This window comes from Delphinapterus leucas, chromosome 4 (assembly GCF_059928025.1).
Source record: "Delphinapterus leucas isolate spDelLeu-1000000601 "Yukka" chromosome 4, BTC_Dleu_Yukka2, whole genome shotgun sequence".
NCBI lineage: Eukaryota > Metazoa > Chordata > Mammalia > Artiodactyla > Monodontidae > Delphinapterus > Delphinapterus leucas.
This window is the reverse complement of record NC_143132.1, coordinates 76,886,035-76,907,644: the sequence shown is the minus strand read 5'-3', so window position 1 is coordinate 76,907,644 and position 21,610 is coordinate 76,886,035. Positions and strand designations below refer to the sequence as shown.

Below are 21,610 nucleotides of genomic sequence, written 5' to 3'. Positions count from 1 at the left end.
GTTTTTAAGACAGTAGTTTTAAAAATAAGTATATCATGTAAAAAAAATAAAGTATATCAATAATTGCAGTAAATGCAAATGATCAAAACACACCAATTGCAATTTAGAGATTGTCAGATTGGGAAAAAATTAGCAGAAACCAATTCTATTCCGTTTATAGGAACACATTTTAAATGTAATGGTATAGATTGACTGAAAGGAATGTGATGTGGGGAAAGATATACCATGCCAAAAATAATCAAAAGAAAGCTATATGAACATATTACTATCACACAAGGTAAACTTCAAAACAAAGAATTTTATTAGGGTTAAAAAGATAAATTACATAATGATAAAGAGATATGCACCTAATAAAGAACTTAAGCATTCATAAAGCAAAAGCTGATAGAACTGAAAACAGAAATAGAGAAATTTCTCAATGTACTTGAAGATGTCAGCAAGTCTTCCTCAGTAATTGAAAGAACAAGTAGACAAAAATCATTAAAAATATAGATTTAAACATCATCAGCCAACTTAACTTAGCTGAGAATTATAGAACACGCCACTCAATAATAATAGAACGCACGTTCTTTTTAAGCCCACATGAAATGTCACCAAAGTAGACAGCTATATTGTCAGCCATAAAATAAATCTTGACAAATTTAAAAGAATTGAAATAAAACAAAGTGTGGTCCCTGAGTACAAAACAATTAAATTAGAAATCAATAACAGAATAATATATGGAAATATCACCAAATGTTTGGAAATTAAATGACAAATATCTAAATAACCAATAGTCACAATTTTAAAGAAAATCAGAAAAAGTTCCAAATCAAATAAAACCTGAAAACAGAGCATATCAAAATGTATAAAATTTAGCTAGAGCAGTGCTTAGAGGAAAATGTATAGCACTAAATGCCTATATTAGAAGAAAAGAAATATCTGTAATCAATAATCTAAGCATCCACGTTAAGAAAATTGAAAAAGATGAACAAAGTAAACCCCCATCAGAAAAAAAGGAAGGAAACAAAACATAGCCAAAATTAGTGAAATAAAAGGATGAAAATCGAGAAAATCAATGAAAACAAATGCTGATTCTTTAAAAAGACAAACAAAATTGATAAAATTCTAGAATGACTGATCAAGAAAAAAAGACTGAAGAAAAAGAATGCCAGAATTAAGAATAAAATAGAGGATATCATCACAGATTGTACAAATAACAAAAGCAAAAAACAGAATATATAAATCATTTTAATTTAATAATTTAATGAAATGGACATATAATTTGAAAAATGCAAACTATAAGAGTACACTCAGGAGAAAAAGATAAAATGATTAGCCCTACACCTATTAAAGAATTTGAAATTTTAGTTAAAAACCTTCCCACAAAGGCAACTAATGTCACAGATGACTTCATTGGCAAATTCTACCAAACATTTCAGGAGAAAATAACAGAAATTCCATACAAACTCCTCCAGGAAATAGATGAAGTTTGTTATGGGCTGAATATTAGTTCCCCGCCCCCCACCAAATTTATATGTTGATATCCTAACCCCCAATGAGATAGTATTAGGAGGTGGGGGTATTTGAGAGGTGATTAGGTCATGATGGTGGAACTCTCATGAATGGAATTAGTGCTTTTATAAAAGACACCCCAGAGACCTCTCTCATACTTTCTGTCATGTGAGGACACATTGAGAAGTTCATCATCTATGAACCAGGAAGTAGGCCCCCAGTAGACTCCAAATGGTCAGACACCTTATTCTTGGATTTCCCAGCTTCCAGAACATGAGAAATAGATGCTTGTTTTTTAAGCCTTCCAGTCTACGGTATTTTTGTTTTAACAACCTGAAGGGACTAAGACAAGGGTATAATTCTTCCCAATCATTTTATGAGACCACCATAACTCTCATACCAACACCTAAAAAAATATATTTTAAGGAAGTGAAAAGCCTATCTCCTATCTCCCTCATGAATAAACATCCTTAAAAAGTTTTAGCACTCCAAATCCAGCAATGTAGAAAAAGAATAATACGTTGTGATCAAATAGAGTTTATCTCAGAAAAGCAAGGTTACAATTCACTTTCAGAAAACTAATGACAGAAGGGAACTTCTGCAGCCTGGTAAAGGGCAGCTATAAAAACCCTACATTATCATATTTAATGGTGAAAAATGAAAGCCTTCTTCACCCCAAGATCAGGAACAAGGCGTGGATGTTCACCCTCCACTTCTATTCAGTATTGCACTGGCAGAGCTGGCTGAGGCAATAAAAAATTACATACAGGTTGAAACAGAAGATACGAAACAGGTTTTCTTCCCAAACAAGAGAATTTTATATACATAGAAAATCCTGTTTAATCTATAAAAACCTACTAGAACTGATAAATAAGTTTACCAAGATCAACATACAATAAGATCAATATACAAAAAGATCAATATACAATAATCAATTGTATTTTTGTAAACTAGGAATGTCCACTTGGAAATTGAAATTTTAGAAACTACATTTATAATAGCATCAAAAAACATCAAATAATTAGTGATACATTTAACAAAATACATACAAGATTTGTACAGTTTTGAAATTTAAAAACATTGTAAAGAGAAATCAAAGATCTAAATGAAAGAGAAACATACTATGTTCACACATCAGAATACTTTTTTTTTTTTTTTTTTGCGGTATGCGGGCCTCTCACTGCTGTGGCCTCTCCCGTTGCGGAGCACAGGCTCCGGATGCGCAGGCTCAGCGGCCATGGCTCACAGGCCTAGCCGCTCCGCGGCATGTGGGATCTTCCCGGACCGGGGCACGAACCCGTGTCCCCTGCATCGGCAGGCGGACTCTCAACCAGTGCGCCACCAGGGAAGCCCCAGAATACTTTTAAGATGTCATTTTTCCTCCAATTGATCTATAGAGTCAATAAAATCCCAGATAGTTCTTTTTTGTACATTGATAAGCTGATCTTAAAATCTATACGGAAATGTAAAGGACCTAGAATAGCCAAAAGAATTTTGAAAACTTCTCAAAGGAAACACAAGAAAAAAATCACTACAAACCTGAGTGAGGGAAAGATTTCTTAGGGTACATAAAGCATGCTCCATTTTTAAAAGATGGCTAATTGTACTTCATCAAAATTATAAATGCCTGCTCTGTGAAACGAAACTATGAGAATGAAATGACAAGCTACAGAATGGGGGAAAAAATTGCAAAACACAAATCATAAAAATTCTTGTATCTAGAATATATAGCGAACTCTCACAACTGAATATTAAGCAAAAGTTTTAAACAGATGCTACACCAAAGAAGATATACAAAGGGGAAGTAAGTACGTGAAAAGATTCTCAACATCATTAGTTTTTATGAAAATACAAATTAAGCACAATAAGATACCAGTATACATTTATTAGAATGGCTAAAGTTTTGAAAATGGCAACGACTGTCCAATGCTAGCAAGGATGCTGAGTGATTGGATCTCTCATACATTTCTGGTGGAAATGCAAAATGGTAGAGCCACTATGGAAATCAGTTTGACTATACCCTATCAAGTTAAACATACACTTGCCACGTGATCTAGGAATCCCATTTCTATGTATTTGCCCAGGTGAAATGAAAACATATATCCACTCAAAGACGGCTATATTAATGTTTATGGCAGCTTTATTCATAATCGCCAAAAGCTGGAAGCAACTCAAATTTTCACCAACTGGTAAATGAATAAGCAAATTGTGGCACATCCATCCAATCGAACACTCTCATTATTAAAAAGAAACCAAAGAAAAAAAACCAAAAAAAAAAAAAACAAAAACAAAAAAAACAAACAAAAAAAAAACAACAAAAAAAAACAAAAAAACAAAAAAAAACAAAACAAAAAACAAAAAAAAAAACAAAAACAAAAAAAATAAAAAAAATAAAAAAAAAAAAAAGAAACCAAGTGCTGATACATTTAACAATATGGATAAATCTCAGTCAGAAGCATTATTCTAAGTGAAAGAAGCGAGACACCAAAGACTATATACTGTATAATTTCTCACAGCCTTCTGGAAAAGGCAAAATTATAGGGACAGAAATCAGATTGGTGGTTATCAGGACCTGGGGGTGGGGTAGAAGATTGACTGTAAAAGGCAGGAGGGAAATTTGGGAGGCGGGGTTATAGACATGGTCTTTATCTTGATTGTAGTGGAGGCTACATACTATCTACATTTGTCAAAACTCGTCAGACTGTGCACTTTAAAAGGGTGAATTTTGCGTATGTAAATTATCCCTCAATAAACCTGACTTGACAAAAAGCATTAGGAAATATGGCATAAGAGTGTGGGTAATGGTGGCATTTGCAGTCACGTTGATCTTTACAAAGGAACCCATTTGTATGTCTCTTAGCGCAATTTTGAGGTTAAACAATGTGCTGGGTCCTTTATCTCTCAGGGTTTGACCAGAGGTAAACACAACAGGAGATTGTGTCCAGGAAGCAAAGTGAAACGTCAATGTTTGTCTCCTAGGTTCCCTCCCCTGTAGATCACTCTTGACTACCTGTGTCCCTTGATGAAATGTTCCACTTCTGCCAGGCAACTTTCTCCACTAAGATCCCTCTGTTCTGGGTCCCTGTAATCTCACTTTTAATCCTTCAGGTTTAGGAATACCTGGCTATTAATGGGGGTTCAGTATACTGCATGATACTTTCTGGTTCCTCCACACCTGCCCACATTAAATTATTCTCAAATTTCTCAATTTGAGTGTGCCACCTCTTTCTTGCCAGAATCCTGACTGATAAAGAAAGCAAGATTCAGCCCCTATTCTCATCATCAATTTTAAGCTGTGAGCACTTGGGCTATATCCCTCTCACACATTTGAGCTTTAGTTTTCTCATCTGTTATATATGAGTAATAATACCTCATTAGCAAGGTTATTATGAGAATTAAATAATGATATAAGTTTTCAGTATTTTTTTTCTCTTTTTCATGTTAATCTCTTCATCTATTATTGGGCGTTTATTCTCTTTCTATTTCTTCATATGCTTCTATTTTAGTCTCTCTTTTAAGTAACAGAATTTCTTTATCATGTATAAATGCATAAGTCATTTACATAGGGCTTTATAATGTGCAGAAGCCCATATGAATGGCTTAAATGTACCATGGTTTTGTTCCTGGAATAAACTGTTGCTAAAGAACAGTTAAGTCAAACTTTTGAATTAGGTCAACAAAATCCACAAATAGGGTGGAATCTTGGGACTGTCTAAGCAGGGACAGATCTGGAATAAATCAGCCACAGATATCACTTGTCAGCATGCTAAGGGAGGCGTTTCAAATAAGGGTAGAAGGTACGTCAAGAATATTGGCTTCTAGTAGCATTATGATGAATCCGTTAAATCTGTATTGAGAGTTTCCAGCATGTGGATTCAAGTTAACGTAATTGTTTTATGGCAGTAATGTCTAAACAAGGACACGATTAGGCTGTATTTTTATCTTGACTTGTGAACTATCACTGCCAACTACTCAAATTTCAAGTTTGTTGAGACATGTTATCCCTGGAAGCCCTTCACAAAAATGAAGCATTTTACTGTCCCACCAATTCAGTGTGCTCCGGTCAGTTCTCCACCTAGATCTAAATTAACCATGTACTAGTTCCTATACAAGCGAGTAGCATTTTAAATGCCTTTTAAAGCAAAACCAAAAAGAACAAATTTATTTCTATTTGTGCAAAAACGTAATCTGATTTGGATTCTCTTTTCCAGCTTTTTAAATAGTGAGACAGAGTGAAGTCGTGGGAAGAAAACTGGGTATGGAATTACGATCCGTGTTAGAAATCTGGCTCTGCTGCTACTTCCTAGCTGTGTGATCTCATTAACTCATGAGACTCAATCTCTTTATCTGTTAAATGGGGATCTACTGGTGAATTAAATGAGCTAATAATCATCTGACAACATATTACCTTTAGGACTTAATAACGTATAATAACTTATTTTTTATAATTCGTGTATGTAAAGTTACAAATGTGATTAGTAGGAAATGGAAATGAAGGAAAATTTCAGACACAAGCAAGGATGTTTTGGTTAAAAGGAAATTAAAATACTGGAGAACAAGAGGAGGATAAAAATGATTACAACGACTGCATTTATAGCCCACATGTCCAGTTCAGTATTTATAGGTTTGTTAGTGACAGCCTTCCCAGTATAGCAATGTTAATTACAAAGTAGCTGTCAGTTTCACTGACAGGGCTGCGGCACCTGACTGAGGCTGAAACTACTCACCATTTCCATACATGATCATTTATTTAAGGGTCCAAAATATACATCAATAAATCAGTTTGCATTTCTGATTTTGTTTCCCTAAATCTTACTTTGAAATATCCTAGTGACTTTCTTTTTAATAAACCTTAGTGCATTTTATTTCCCAAATACGATTTGTAATTATCAGAGCTGGACTAAAACCTCAGGAAGAAGTGATGGGTCTAAGGCTGAACACAATACTAAATGTATACTTAAATTTTCCGGAGCCCATGCTCCTGTTGCTACTTAAATTCCATGGTCAAAGCAGTAGATAGAATAAATATGGAGAGGAAGAACAGGAGAGGGAAACAGAGAAAGAGAGATAGAGACTGGGAAAGACAGAGGGAAAAGGATGAGAGAGAGAGAGAGATTGAGGAGAAGCTTGGGAAAATGTTCAGTGGAAAATCTGTAGAAATGATGTAAGAGAAAGCAAAGGCAGGGATTGGAGTAAGGGGTGTATAACTGAGACTATAAAAACTCAGAGCAAAAACTCACCATCAGAGCTGAGTTTGGGAGAAACTGCACAGACAGGACTCTAAAGTGAGAATCTCCTGATTTTTCACAAGGTAAGTTAAATATAAAAGCTGATAAAGAGTTAGGCTTTTTCCTTTTAACTTTTTAAAAAATTTTCACATACTTTTTAAATGTTTTGATTTTATCTTGATTTAGCTAAAGTCAGAAATGTTTTTGGAAATATTTTCCTCTCTAAAAATGAGTAAAAAATCTAAGATATTTTTGTAATGCAAACTTAGGGTGGAGATAATTGTTTGCTCAGGTATTTTATATTTATTACATTACTTTTGCTTTTATATTCTATTTTAAAACAGAGAGAAAGGGAACTCAAGATAATAATCCTATAGTGTGTTAGATGTATTAATTTTGCTTTCATCAAATATATCCAGTGTTAGGAAATTCTTAAATGTACAAAGTAGCCTAATTTTAAAAACCTAGCTAGAAAAGAAAGTTTTTCTCTTATCTGTATTTCTATTACAATTGGAACTTAGGAAACATCCCTAAACTAATAAAATTCTGTATTCTATATTCTTCAAACCCATATTATCATCTGATTTTATGCTTACAAAACTCAAATAGGCAAGTATAATATTAATAACATAGCTTAGAGTAGACTTAGATCAATGTCTATTCTTCAATATTTGAAGTGCTCTTGCTATTAAGTTATTGAATTAAGAGTTAATCTGAAACATACATTTGAGGTCTGTTTAAGAAGAAATTTAAAATTTTGTTTCAGGTTTTGACCTGTGGAAATAGTGTACACTCAATAAATTCAGCTCTAGCAAAACAAAATATAGCTCCTTTGAATTACAATTATAGATATTATAGGTTTAGGAATGAGATTATTATTTATTTATGAGTTATCTTTCTAGAAATTACATAATTTAAACAATGCTTTATGATGATTTCAGTGCTCATGTAAGCTATAGAATTGATAGCACTATATTTAATGGTCTCCCACAAGCGTCAGCACATTTTGTGTCTTCTCTTTACTTTGGTACTACTCTTCATCACTCTTAATAGAACTTTTCTAAGAAGAGCTTCCTGCAGATATGCCTTCATCTCCTCTTTATAAGTGAATTGTACTGTGGCTTCATTCAATAAGTTATTTAAGGTATTTAAGGTTATTTGCTTTCGCCCTTTATTTCTCAGGGTTTTAAACTGATTCCGATACAACGAATCATGGGCAGTAAAGAAGCAGATATGTTTAGTAGACTAGGTATGGGGACCTCAGGGCTATAATTTTAACTTCTTATTCAAATACTTTCAATGATTTGAACATTAATTAGTAAAATTAGATTGGTTGAGCTTGTCTCAAATGAACAGAACTCAAAGTAAGCAGTCTCAAAATATTACCCCAACCGTGTCACTATGTAGTTGTGCAACTTCATGCAAGCTTAAGCACACAGTAGGGCTCGACAACATTTTGTTATTATTGAAAGAGATGAAAGAACTAAAAGTGCCAGTGATACTGAACGTGAGAATGACCTGGGGAAGCTCCCATATCAGTCACTTTTCCCTATATTAGAGAATGAGGACTCAGTATCACAGAATCTTGGGGCTAATCCTTAGACATCATCTAACTTAACCTCCTTGCCAATATTTCATCCACTGTGATCTCTACACATCAGACAATGTTTGCTTAGGTTCAATGGTGTTATCAGAGGAACACACGCTTTGGAGTCAGGAAACCAGCTTTGTAATCCCAGTCCTGTCTTCAACAGCTTTTACTCAGCTTCCTAGGGGCATTTTTCTCTCCTCAGTAAAACTAGAGTCCGTGTGGGTACAAATGATGAGTCACAAGTTCCCTCCTAACTCTAGGCACGTCTCTACACAGGCCAACTCCCATGTGCCTAAAGATCTCTCTGACTAGAGATATTTTTAGCTGAGTCCTCTTTCTTTCTGCAAATAATTTTCAGGGTACCTCTCTGGAGCAGTGGTTAGCATCACCAGCCAGTAATTGCTGGTGCCTTGGCTGGTTTGAACTGGCTGTTGCTCAGCCTTGCCTCTTCTCCCTTATCAATGCCTCATCTGCTCTGGTCTCAGAACAAAGCACCCGTTCCCTCCAGAAACAACTCCTCTTCCATGCCTCCTCCTCTTAATCCATTTTACATCTCCCCTTCATTTCCTCTCCCTCGGACAAGTTAATTACCTCTGAGTCTGGCTCTCTCCATCTATTGAGGATGGTAAATTCCACAGTTTCTAATGAGAGCCTCCTTCCTTTCTAAAACCCTATGTTCCTATGACACATAAGACTCTAAACATGTGAAAAATGCACCTTTAAAATATCACCTGGGCCACCACTGAGAACTTGGCTGCTGACCCACCAAGTGATAGCTGTGGCTTTCCATGGACCTCTCCATGGACCTTTCCATGGACCTCTCCATGGCTTCCCTGTAGTCCCACTTTGGTGGTTGCATTTCCTTGCAAACTCTGACTTGTCCATCCATGCTGGGGCACTAAGAGGTTTAGGAAGTGACATCTCCTCCTCTACCTCCTTGGCAGTCCAGCCCTCCCTGACTGCTCCCATGCTTGTGTAAGGTCTAGTTCCTGTAACAAGCTCCTTAATTCCCATAACACTCAGGCTGGCTCTGCTTCCACGACACAGCCTGACTATGCTACACTGTCAATATTACAAAAACTATGGGAAAATCATGACTGTGACAACATAATTAGTGATTTAAAAGAAAATGTTTAATAGAGATATCTTATGAACTATAAAACAAAATATAAATGATATAAAATCATATTAAAATTCAATTAATATCTAGTTTTGTTAATATAATTAGAGTTTGAAGAATAATTATGTTTTAAGTATAACAGATTTCTTCCCTTTGTTTTCTTCTCATTATAATATTCTTTATAGTTGTATGCTAATATTTTCATAAAATATTGTGGCTGAAATTAATGATAATACATAATATACTGTAACATTAAATGTTAAGAGTGATTTCCATTCATAACTCTCTTTAGTAAAATTTCCTTCCCCCAATCAATATTACTTTCTTTATTATATTTTATTTTCTATCACCCTGCTATAATTCTATTTTATTAAATAGTATATATAAGTACAAAGTGGGGTAAAGGGTGAAGGAGGTGGTAGTATTCCACATTACCCTGATGCTAATATATGCCATGTTTAACTGCAGTTATCCAACTTTACCCTTTGAAAGCCTTTTTATACCACATAAAAATGACCTCCGTATCAAATGGCTAAACAGAATGTTTATGTGCAACTCTACCAGCTTTTCCCTATCTCTAGTTTTGAAGATTCTTATTTTTCCCATTATTCATTATTAGAAGTAAAGAACAAATTCCCTTACCAGAATTGCACACAATCATACGCCAAGTTCTCTTGTCTTTCTAGATAACATAGTTTTACATGAAGAAACTTATAATAATTCAGGGATCTGAGCACAAATTAGTGTTTGATAAGGAGATATCTGAAACTTTACTGGTATAATGATTAGGGAATAATGATGCATGTCTCTTTCATTAGAATGAGAATCTGTGATGTGAAACATTAATGGACATACCGGGATTTTGGCATGAACTTCATCATATATTACTGTAGGTGTAAAACGGGCAAATCTCTTCCCATCTCTAAGCCTTAGTTTCCATATCAATAAAACTGGGAAGTTAATATCTGTCCCACATTTCTGTTTACCTACTACATAGGGCTGCTTCATTCATTCATTCATTCAGCACATAATGTTGACTCTCTGCCAGGCGTTATGTTGGGTGCTGAGATACAATAGTGAACATGTCATAGTTCCTACCGTCAAGGAGTTTACAGTAACATTTAAATAGTTTGTTAAACATACATACCTGGGCTTTTTAATAGTGGGATCTTACTAGTGTTATTGTAGGTTTCTGCCTTCTTAACTTTGTGCAAGAAAGATACTAGTAGTATGATTGAGAATTCCAAATAGAAAAAAAAAATTGAGATATTTAACAACAAAATTTTATGATTTTGGAAGGCAGTAGTGTCTGAAAAAGAACAAAAATGTTGCCAGACAGAATAAAATCAGTTAACACATGTATACCAGTAAATAATCATTCTTCCTGATTTTTAGCATTCAAGGAAATTCATTTCAAAGAATTTTTTTTTTTTTTTTTTTTTGGCTGTGTTGGGTCTTCGTTGCTGCACGCAGTCTTTCACTAGTTGCAGTGAGCGGGGGCTATTCTTTGTTGCGGTGCGCGGGCTTCTCATCGTGGTGGCTTCTCTCATTTGGAGCACGGGCTCTAGCTGCACGGGCTTCAGTAGTTGTGACACTCGGGCTCAGTAGCTGTGGCTCGTGGGCTTAGTTGCTCCGCAGCACGTGGGATCTTCCGGACTAGGGCTCGAACCCGTGTCCCCTGCATTGTCAGGCGGATTCTTAACCACTGCACCACCAGGGAAGCCCCCCAGGGAAAGTCGTTTTAAAATGCAGGTGTCTGCCACATTAAGAACACCTCATCCATAAACATTTGACTTTATAAGCAATCTGTTTTGGAGATGGGAAAATGTTTATACTTCTACAAATAAGTTATACTTGAAGGAGCATGAAACTGAGAGTCTGAAAGCATTACATTGTTGTTCTGGCTCTTCTTCTAACTGGCTATGTGGCTTCGGAAAATTAACTACTGCCAACGGAAGAGCAATGAGAAATGAGAAATAATACATTCCTGACATTTTCATTTCTTAAAAGAAAAGGAAATGTTAAATTTCTCAGTCTCAATTTGCACCTTCCTTTCAAAATCACACTCAAAATATAAAGCAAATACCCATCACACAATCTACTGAAAATAGCAAATTTCATAAAGAGAATTTTAAACAAACGGCTAAACACCATGAGTATTTCTCAGATGTATTTCTGTGAGAATGATATAGATTATATGTATGCTAGTGACAAAAACTACCAGTTGTAATTCAGTTGCTCTTGGGTGAAAATCCTCAATGATTTTAAATCTAGTATTTGACTTTATGAGGATCCAAAACTAATCCGCACTTCTGAAGTTATAAGTGCCAAAGCCACACTTAGTTCGCTTGTTTGTGGAGCCGATTGCACCATAGGCAGTGGAATTGCAGCACCAATAAAGAAGAGACTCCAGCGTCCAAGTCTCTGCTTTCTAGCAGGAAAGTGTCTCAAGCATCTGGTTGCTTCTCTCATCAATGAAAACTAGACACAAACTTAACACCCTGTTCAAATGTCACTCATTGAAATATCAAGATTATCTGTATCATGTCAAACTGTTATGTATCCTCTTGATTGTTGAACATAAGCTTTGCTGATTGTCTCTATGAACGGCCCCAGATTCCCTAGGTGGTGGTTGAGTATAAGCTTTACTTTCCTTGGAAGGACTTGTCATCAAACACTTGCCTTCAGCTCAGAAATAATCATTTTTATACCATGTAGTTAATCTTTCCATATTATCTTATAGTTTTCAAAATGTTTTCATGCAAAATTTAGAGTCTCCATTGAAAAGTTCACCTATGATAAAATAAGAATAAAAATGATGCAGTGTTTTTTCACAGATAAATGTATATCTTTATATGTTTTAATAAATAATATTAAATATGAAAGTAAATGTTTTTATTGCTCTTATCTGGCAAACAAGGCAAATCCATAATGATTTGTGCTATTTGTAAATTAATTAAATAATTTTAAATTAAACAAAATTAATTAATTTAAATGTGAGTTCATAAAATGAGTTTTATTAGACAGTTTTGACAGTTTAAGCATCTTGCTCAAGGTTACCAGGCGCAGCACGGACACTTATCCCTATCCTTCACGCCTAATTCTGAGTTTTTCCTCACCATCATAGAAATATTTTTCTGATGATGAATGCCCATTTATTGACTGAAAATTTTTATTTTTAAAATATTCATTAGTTTATCTAAAGATTTTTAGAAAAACATTGTGTGAAAAATATATGTACATATGTGAAAAAATATGTGTATATGTGAAACTGGTGGTGTTTCAGATATCTGAAAATTTCTATTTTCAAAAATTCCTATTTTATAACCAAAATAGGAGCTTTTGATAATAGTGATTTTTGTATCCACTAATACTAAGACTTGTGAGTACTCTGAAAATATACAAATGATTATTTTCCTTTGATAGACTATTAACTACAAATGCAGAGGAATAAGGAATCAATCAAATCTTTAAATTTTGTAACATTATGTGATTTTTAAAATTTATAACTGATAATGCGTTAAATATTGTACAATGCTTTCTTTCTCTGACCCCATAAGAGCAGATATAACTGCTGCATGCTAGGGAATCTGGATCCTCCCTCAGCTCTAACAATGTTTGTTTTGAAAATATGGGGGAATTGAGTATACTATCTTAAGCATGATGAAACAAAATCCAAGTAAACATTTGAAAGTAAATAGATATAGCATATTTCATCCATTCTGTGCACATTTAACATCTCTGAAGTTGGAATGTCTTACACTTGATAGCATGGCATAATTTAATCGGTAGCTTTTTTTCTTTCTTAAAATACATTTATAAAATGGGATTGCTTACCATAAATAAAACCTTAAAATCAAAGATTTGAAGGCCCTGTCTTTTCAGCTAGAAATACTTAAAATTCAAGAGGAGCATATTTATGTGAAAACCTAGATGCAAAATCTTATGTATAGACTCAGCTGATTTGAGGGACAGCAGAAAGGTTTTCCCAGCCAAACCTACACCAACTATTATCATTACCTACATACAGAGTCTGTGCTTCCACCAGAAAAGAGCCGGATACAGAAACGGACTTTACAAAAGCTAGAAGCAACTTTAGAGGTCAGGGAGGCTAACCTCAGTTTACTCAGTCTAGAGAGGAAAGGGTTTGTCCAAAATCATACAGTGAATTAGCAGCCAAGCCAAGGCAGGGCCTGAGTCTCAGAACCTCTAGATCAGGCCTCTTTCTATCACAGCGAGCCACACAGACTGTGTTAACCACAGTCCCTTTTAGGCCCGTCTTTAAAATAAAAAATGATAGTTATTCTGCTATCTACTATCCTGGAAGCTTTTGTCTATTATCAAAAAGACCTGGGTGACCACGACTTTATGGGGCAGGGTAAAGGGCACATTGAAGAAGAACTTACTCCGTTTTACAGATTTACTGCGGTACCAAGATGATCCACCACTTGCCTAGAAGACCACCCCAGTTTTCAGAGAAAAAAGATTTGGGGAGTGTTGTGTGCAGGTACACACGGTCATTTCCCAATGTCAGAACTAGAGACCCTTCATAACATGTCCTGTTAAATCTCACTTAAATGTCTGCAACGCCAAAGCAGAAGAAGAGGAGTAAAAATAATAATAATTACTTTTTTAAAGTCCTTTATCTTTAATTAAGGCTTTATTTTTTAACTTCTGTTGAAAATAGGGTGGATAGAGTCTATCTGGAATAGTTCTAATCAAGAAATTATCCCAGAAGTTATCAAGAATCAACCCCCAAACTCAGTCCTTTTGTGAGTTTCTAATGGTTAGATCTACTATCCCTAAGTCAGACGTTGTTGAAGAGAAATTTCCTTCGTCACCTGAGTGATTTGTTTTTCTTCAACACCAGCCCTCAAAGGCAGAGAGTTTGGATCAGCGGCAACCAATCTTTTCTTTTTCCCACAGAGCCCACTTGAGAGATCATTTTTCACAGTAACAATGACTCATTGCAGCACTGATTCTCAATAATGCAAACATCTTTCTTCATTTTAACAGACTTCTCATTTAATCCTAGTTTAAATATAATTAAACCAGTTACTTTACTGCTGGACTTTCAGAGCTTAATCTTCTTATAAGGCAGATCCCATGCCCACTGTCTCTTTTGAGGCTCCTCACATTAGAGGAATGTTATTCAAAAATTACTCAATGAAAAGTATAGCTGTACCAAAAATAATTGCAAACACCTCCACTATCATGTATTCACACAATGAACAGCCTTTGAGTGTTCCTTCTGTGATCTGGAGTGTACATGGGGCTGGGTAGATTTTTAGTCATGGGCTATATTTATCCACTATCAACAAAATAGGAAAACGGAGCTGAACCTGGTCTTTTCCTTCCCTCCCTATAATTTCCTCTGTTTCTAATTTTGTAGCAATCAAGTTTCAACTAGTTAATCAAATGTCTTTTGTGTGGCAGGTGCCAGGGTGTTTGTTTTCATTAGTGTACCAAATGCCATATTTAGGAACTTGGCCTTTTCGTTAACTGGCTGCAAGCATGGCTTTAAACCATTAAATGGGTGTATTTAAACTCAGCATTTATTTTTATATCTCCCTATCCAAATAATCAGGATGTGGTTATCTGTAAGATGATACATTATGACTTTTTTCCTATATACACCCAAGCACAAAAATATATGCCTCAGACATAATCATCAATATTACAAACACCCATCATCCTGTACCTTTTATAAGATTGCAGAGATGAAGAGAAAACCGGTTAGTAAAATGTGCATAAAAATAGTTGAAGGCAATCCACATGGGGAAGCTCATAAAATTGAGCGATTTCACACTTTGTAACCTGTTTTTAGCAGGATAAAAAAAAGTGGAAGAAAAACATCACAACGGTAGTTTATCTTTGATTGAATGAAAGAGCTATTTAAAAAAAAGATATGCCAGAAATATGAGCTCATTGTAAAAATACACTTATGTTTTTGATATGTCTTCCCTTTTGCTGAGGGAAGTCAGAGACAGCAGCAAAATCAGAAGGAAGAATGATTCAATGGCTGATTTTCTAAAGAAATAAGTAATGTAGTGTTTGGTTGGTATTTTTACCAGATAACTTTTACATTCATGCTTGTTATTTTTCTCCTGTCTCAATTTAGAGAAATAATCATGATTAGCTGTTTTTAGATACTTATCAAAAAACTCAAATATTAAATATAAGTTTGTCAGAAAGAGAACACAGAATTTACTGCTCCCTTCCAGAAATTGTGGAATACAGAGAAAGAGCTAGTGAACAACATTGTATGACTAGATTGCAAAGTAGAGTAATTGATGACATAATGAAGAACTAGTTTAGGCTGCATTACATGAAAATTAAGATTATATTTGATAAATAAATGTTATAGACAATACTAAAATATTTTATCTCCATTTTAAGTATTAATACACATTTAATACAGATGTTACTCTGTCTAGGTCTTATTTGTCTGTATTCTAGCAGATACATTTATTACTAAAATCCACACTGAGGTTTCACAGTAACAACATTTTAAGGAAATGTCATAAAGAAAATCTTGGATCACACCAAAGAGAATGTAGTTATTAAAGAAATATTTAGTAATGTCTCATAAATGTTCTTTCACTTACAAATTATAAGTGCTATATGGGATAAAGAGGTTATACATGAATTAATCCAATCCTCTCAAAAAGTTCTTCTGAGGTCAGAATTACTCCTCATTTCACAAATATGGAAAATAAAGCTCAAGTAGGTTAAATGACACACACTCAACGTCACACTATTACTAAAGTAAATACGAGTCAAATCCAGTTCTTCAGATCGATCCTAGGATCCCTTTCTTTTTGCTCCCTGTAGGTTTCCAAATGGTTTTTTTAAGGCAACAGAAGTTTACTGAAACTTCTCATTCATGAAGGATGGCCTGGGGGACTTCCCAATGTCATGTGCTAAGTGGTGAAGTCAAACCCGTTCTGTTGGTAGCTCACAGCCTGTGAGCTTCTCCCAGCAGGGCAAGGCCTTCTGCTTTAACCAGTGGCAAGACTGGCATCCCGCAGGCCTGATCTCGGCTGTAGATAAGCTTTAATTGGATTTATAGTTTTTTTAATGTAAAAATTCATAAATGATATACCTTTGTGCTTACTACACAGAATTAACAAATGTAATCTTTTAACATGTTTGCTTTAGTATGTATATATAGAGAGATAAAAACTGAGTCCCTTATGTTTTCTCCATAATCTCATATACTCCCCACCCTCTCCAGAAGTAATCATAGTCATGAATCAAGTTCCGTTGGTTTATATTTTAATTATATGTGTAGATTTCAAAATATATGAAATTGCTTTACGTATTTCCAATTTAGGTAAATGGTAGCATGGCATATGTATTGTTCTAGAACTTCTAATCTCCCCTAAAATCTGTTTTTTTAAATCCTTGCATATAATTACACATAACATTCAGGTCATTTGTTTTGAACAGTAGATAACACCCATATTTAATTTATTTGCGTAAAGTCCATAGTATGAATTTACCTCATTTGATCAATCCATTTCCTCTTGAGTAGGGTACTTGAGTTGATTCGTTTTTTTACTACTATATAAAATGAAGCTATGAACTTTCAGATACATGTCTCCTTATAAACTTTGGCCCAGTTTTACTTAATTGTGAGTCTGTTTTTAAAATTTTATTTATCAGAGTTATTTAAATGTTTCAAATGCTAATCTTTCTTTTTTATATCTGTTGAAAATATATTCCATTTTTAATTTGGTTTTTATTGTAATTTGTTTATTGTATTTATCATGTAGAATTTTTCAATTTTGATATAGTGTAATTCGTTAATTTTTTCCATGAGATCTACCTTTTGAATCTTGCTCAAGAAATCCTTACATATCACGGGACATAAAGATAGTCTCCTATTGGAACTGTGGTGTTTCTGAAATTTTGAATTGAATTGCTTTTAGACTCAGCACATTCTCTCTTGCTCACCACAAATCCCACCAGGCCTTAGTCTCTCATACCTAGTCAATTTAACATATTTCCCCTTAGGTACATGAGGTTGTAGTCTGTGGATTAGAGAGTCAAAGAATAAAGTTACACAAACTAGATTTTTCAGACTTGGCTTAAAGTTAAATTATGATTATAGCTCTACAACCCCAGTCTAGGTTTCCATGGAAATGAAGTCTTGATAGAATTCATTCTGGGAGATTGACAGCTTCTATTAAGTATTATATAAGTTTTGCAGAGGTGCACTCCAACGTATAGTAGCTGAATAATTTGGTTTATTACCTGCCTATAACAAACTTTATAGACATTTTTGTTTTCTATCTTGCCAGACTAATCAATGTTAACCCTGATGTGTATGACCCTTAGATGCTGGACTGGAGATTGGCAAGTGCACATTTTATCCTGGCTGCGACGTTGGTGGTCTGGAGCTCAGGAAAAGTGCTCTCAGTGGATGTCACAGCAGAGGTAATGGAAACTAGCTTAAGGGACCATACTTCTTTTATGAACATAAGCCATTTTTACTAATGTCAGAAGCAGGTGTTGCTGACAAGTAGGGAGAAGGTTTGATAACACAAAAATCAAGTAAATAGGCATTTCTTTCTATACCTTGTCCTCACCGTGGATTCACAGAAAACCAGGTATCTAAATGTTAAAAAAAAAAAAAAAAAAAAAAAAAAGCTGTAAGTAACAACAAAGATTTGTATTCCATAGACCAAAAACTATAGGAGAAAATTCATTATAATTTCAGCCATATTTATAATTGAATCAATAACATGAAGATAAAGTGCTTTTATGTGAAATTTGAAGTCATTTACACGTCAAGATTTGAGTAGTTGGGCCAAAATTTTATCACTCTACAGATGTTTTCTTGCTGCCAAGACTAAACTACAAAGGAAAAGAAATGTGAGGACATCGCCACACAGAGAAAAGTTAATTTGGCTCATTTGATCTTAATAGAAACATACATTCTTTGTGCTTCTTAAATAACATAAAGTGAGAATCTGAAATGTGTTTTACTGAAGGACAAGTTTTATGCAAGTTTTGTGAATTTTTCCTGATGATTAAGAATATTTTTAAAAAGAAACAAAAATCTACTTTGTATATATGTCAGTTGGAAGAATGAACACATAGTTTTTGGAAGAAGCTCTGAGAGATAATAAAAGATCTCCTAAATTTGCTCTTTGGAGGTTTGCCTCCTGATCTTAAGAGTTTCTTTCTCATGATTATAACATCCTTCCCCTCTTTAGTTTCTATGCTGCCAGGCTTATGTAGGGAAGTAACAGAAGTTGAGGTTTTCTTTAAAGTTGTGGACTTTGAACTATGAGTTACAAAGAGCTATAGAGATTTTTAATGTTTTTATATGATGAAAGTAGTGTTTGGGGATAATTAACTTCATGGCAGTATTCAGGACAGAATAGAAAAAAGAGAGAGAGGAGATAAATAAATTATATGGTGATTGAGAGTGTGCACTAAGCAGTGAAGAGGACCTGATATAAATCTCTCCTCATGGGAATCAGAAAGCGCAGGGCAAGAGGGGTTTTCCAGAAAGAACTGGCCAGACTTAGAGCAGATTTCACTGGTTTAGGAAAGAAGGAGCTCAATGACTTTAGGTCTCAGAGCTTTGAGGTGGGCTCTAAGTACTGCAAAAGAGAATTGTGTGAGTCAATGATGAAAAGGCTTGGAAAGTACTACCGTTTCATTTTATTGAGAAAAAAATGAAGGGAATAGAAAGAGAATAAGAGAAGTAACTCAAAAATAAAGACAGGAAGTGAAGAAAAAGAGTCTTTCCCAGACCAAGAGTCTGGCAAGAATGTGACTAAAGGAGGAAAGGGAAGAGACCCCTGTAGTTATTAACCCTTCTTCCCACGGGGGAATAGTCTCAGGCTCTTGGGAAAGAAGTAGCATCCCCTGCACGACAAAATGACTCCAGATTGCTAGCAGGAGCATTTTCTGAAATGCTGTGACTGCGCCTGAGAAAGGAAGACAGACTTCACAAACTGGAAGCTTACACTTTTATGGTTTGGATGACATGCCAAGTGGCAATATGTGTAAACAAACAAACAAGAAATCTGACATGGGACAATAAAGTCCTTGGGATAGCTCTGACTCATCGTAGACACTCATTAATATTTGTTAGTAAATCACATGGGTGGAGATGGTAAGCTCCTTCAGGGCACAGACTGGATTTTACTCATTTTGGGATCTCTTGGGTCTAACGCAGGACCTGCACAGTGGATGTTTAGTGGCTTGAATCAGTAAGGAATGAATGAGTGGTGAAAAGAAAATAACATGAGGTTTAGATTTTTTTCAGAATTCATTCAATAAATATTCAGCAGAAATTTACTGAGTACTAACTATGAGCAAAATACTGGGTTAGGCATTGAATAGAGCAGATAAAAGACTAATTAGACATAGTCTTTGCCCTCAAGTTACTCACAATCTAATAGGCAATACAAATATATTGTAGCTAATCTAATACAAGGGAAAATGTAATGATGGCAGTGATGAAAGAAGTATAGATAAAGTGCTTTTGGAGTAATAAGGAAGGATGCAGTTGCTACTGGGAAAGAATCTGAAAGAATAATCCGTTATACTAAATGTTAGAGGCAGGCCTCCTTTAGAGGAGTTTACCTTTTTTTTTTTTCTTTGTGTGTATGTGTATGTGTGTGTGAGTATTTAGTTTCCCTTTCATTTCTTTTGGATAAACCTCATCTCTATGTGTTTTTGTCCCCAAAAGTCTTTCTCTCTGGATCATAACTCATGAGAAATCAAGGTTCATGACAGGCATGTCAGCTAAAAATAGCAAAAGCCAAATGCAGACGATTGTATGTATTTTCTTCTCGTTAATGAATGGAATCACCTTTCCTGCCCTATAGGCCTTTGATCCTAGAGTCTTAGATGTTCAGTCACCACCCACAGTCAAGGAAGAGAAATCAGCCACTGATCTGGCAGCAAAACTCTTACTTCTTGATGAACTTGTGTCTCTGGAGAATGATGTGATTGAAACAAAGAAGAAAAGAAGCTTCTCTGGTTTTGGTTCTCCCCTGGACAGACTCTCAGCTGGCTCTGTAGATCATAAAGGTAAACAGAGGTAAGTGAACTCTTAGAGAAGGAACATTTTCATTTTCTAATTCTTCCACTCTGGGTTCAGAAACAGAGAAGTCCACATTAAAAAAAATACAATGAAAACCTTGTAGGTAAACAGATTTAAAAGTGTCTTAGCTAATTTCTGAGTTTAATGGCATCATTTTAGAAATAATGTTTAGGGAGCAAAATAACTGCTATGGTGTGCACAAATATTTTTGTCAAAATGTTTTCTGAAGAAGATTCTGTTGCATGTAAATATAAAGTAGTTCTTACAAGACATAACAGCATTTGGGAAGCAAGGGGAAAAGTGTGTCCTATGAGATAAATGTTCTGGTCAGTTGCATTTTCTAGTTAATAAAGGTAACCACAATACCATTTTATTTTTACCCTTGTTACACAGCATTCCAAATGATGTGAATAAGTCTCCTCTCCTATACCAAGAAGGCAGTGAAGAGCTCTCAGGACCTGGAGTCAGGACACATATGTTTAAGTCAAATTTCTAAGCATTTCTAGCCATGTGACTTGTATAAGAATCTTATTCTCTGTGATCCTCAGCTTATTTATCTGGAAAATGGGGATAATTACTTACCTCTATAAAAATCAAATGAGTACTTTGTAAACTGTTAACTATTATAACAGAATTAGAATAATTAAATCTCTCTTTAATCATTGAGTGTCAGTACTTTAAAGCAGTCATTCCAAACTTAATTCATTTTCTACCCCCTCAGTATCTGTTCCTCATGCTGTACATTTCACAGCAGCAGTGACACAAAAGATCACCCAATTCCCCAAAGTCTGGAATTTGGGGAATTTACTAGGATCCCTCTTCCTCACCAGGATTCCATTTGCTTACATTAAACGTTCCATTATTCACTAAATTCTCTAAATCCTGCTTGTTTTATATGTTTAATATCTCCAGAATATCCTTTTACATTAAGGCTTTCCTAATTCTGGCCTAAATCATCTTTTTGACATGTTTTCTTTCTCCAGTCTTTCCCCATCTCCAGTCTTTCCCCATCTCCACTTCCACCACCATCCTCACCCCTTTATTGGTGAATGCATCCTTTACTCTGCTACCAGGGGGATCATCTAACACAAAAATCTTTTCCTGAG

The 21,610-nt window shown here is 34.9% G+C and overlaps 1 protein-coding gene across 2 annotated transcripts in view; it reads left to right on the top strand.

Moving 5' to 3' along the window:
* The first annotated feature begins 5,135 nt into the window (after window positions 1-5,135).
* Window positions 5,136-21,610, top strand: part of OSTN (osteocrin) — a 41,749-nt gene continuing 25,274 nt past the window's right edge. The window contains exons 1-3 of one of the 2 annotated variants that reach the window (XM_089910681.1): window positions 5,136-6,805; window positions 17,777-17,875; window positions 20,287-20,501. In XM_089910681.1, coding sequence (XP_089766807.1) covers window positions 17,777-17,875; window positions 20,287-20,501 — 314 coding nt within the window. In that variant the 5' untranslated portion in view covers window positions 5,136-6,805. The remainder of the gene's footprint in view (window positions 6,806-17,776; window positions 17,876-20,286; window positions 20,502-21,610) is intronic. The other variant, XM_022569554.3, reaches the window with a different exon arrangement.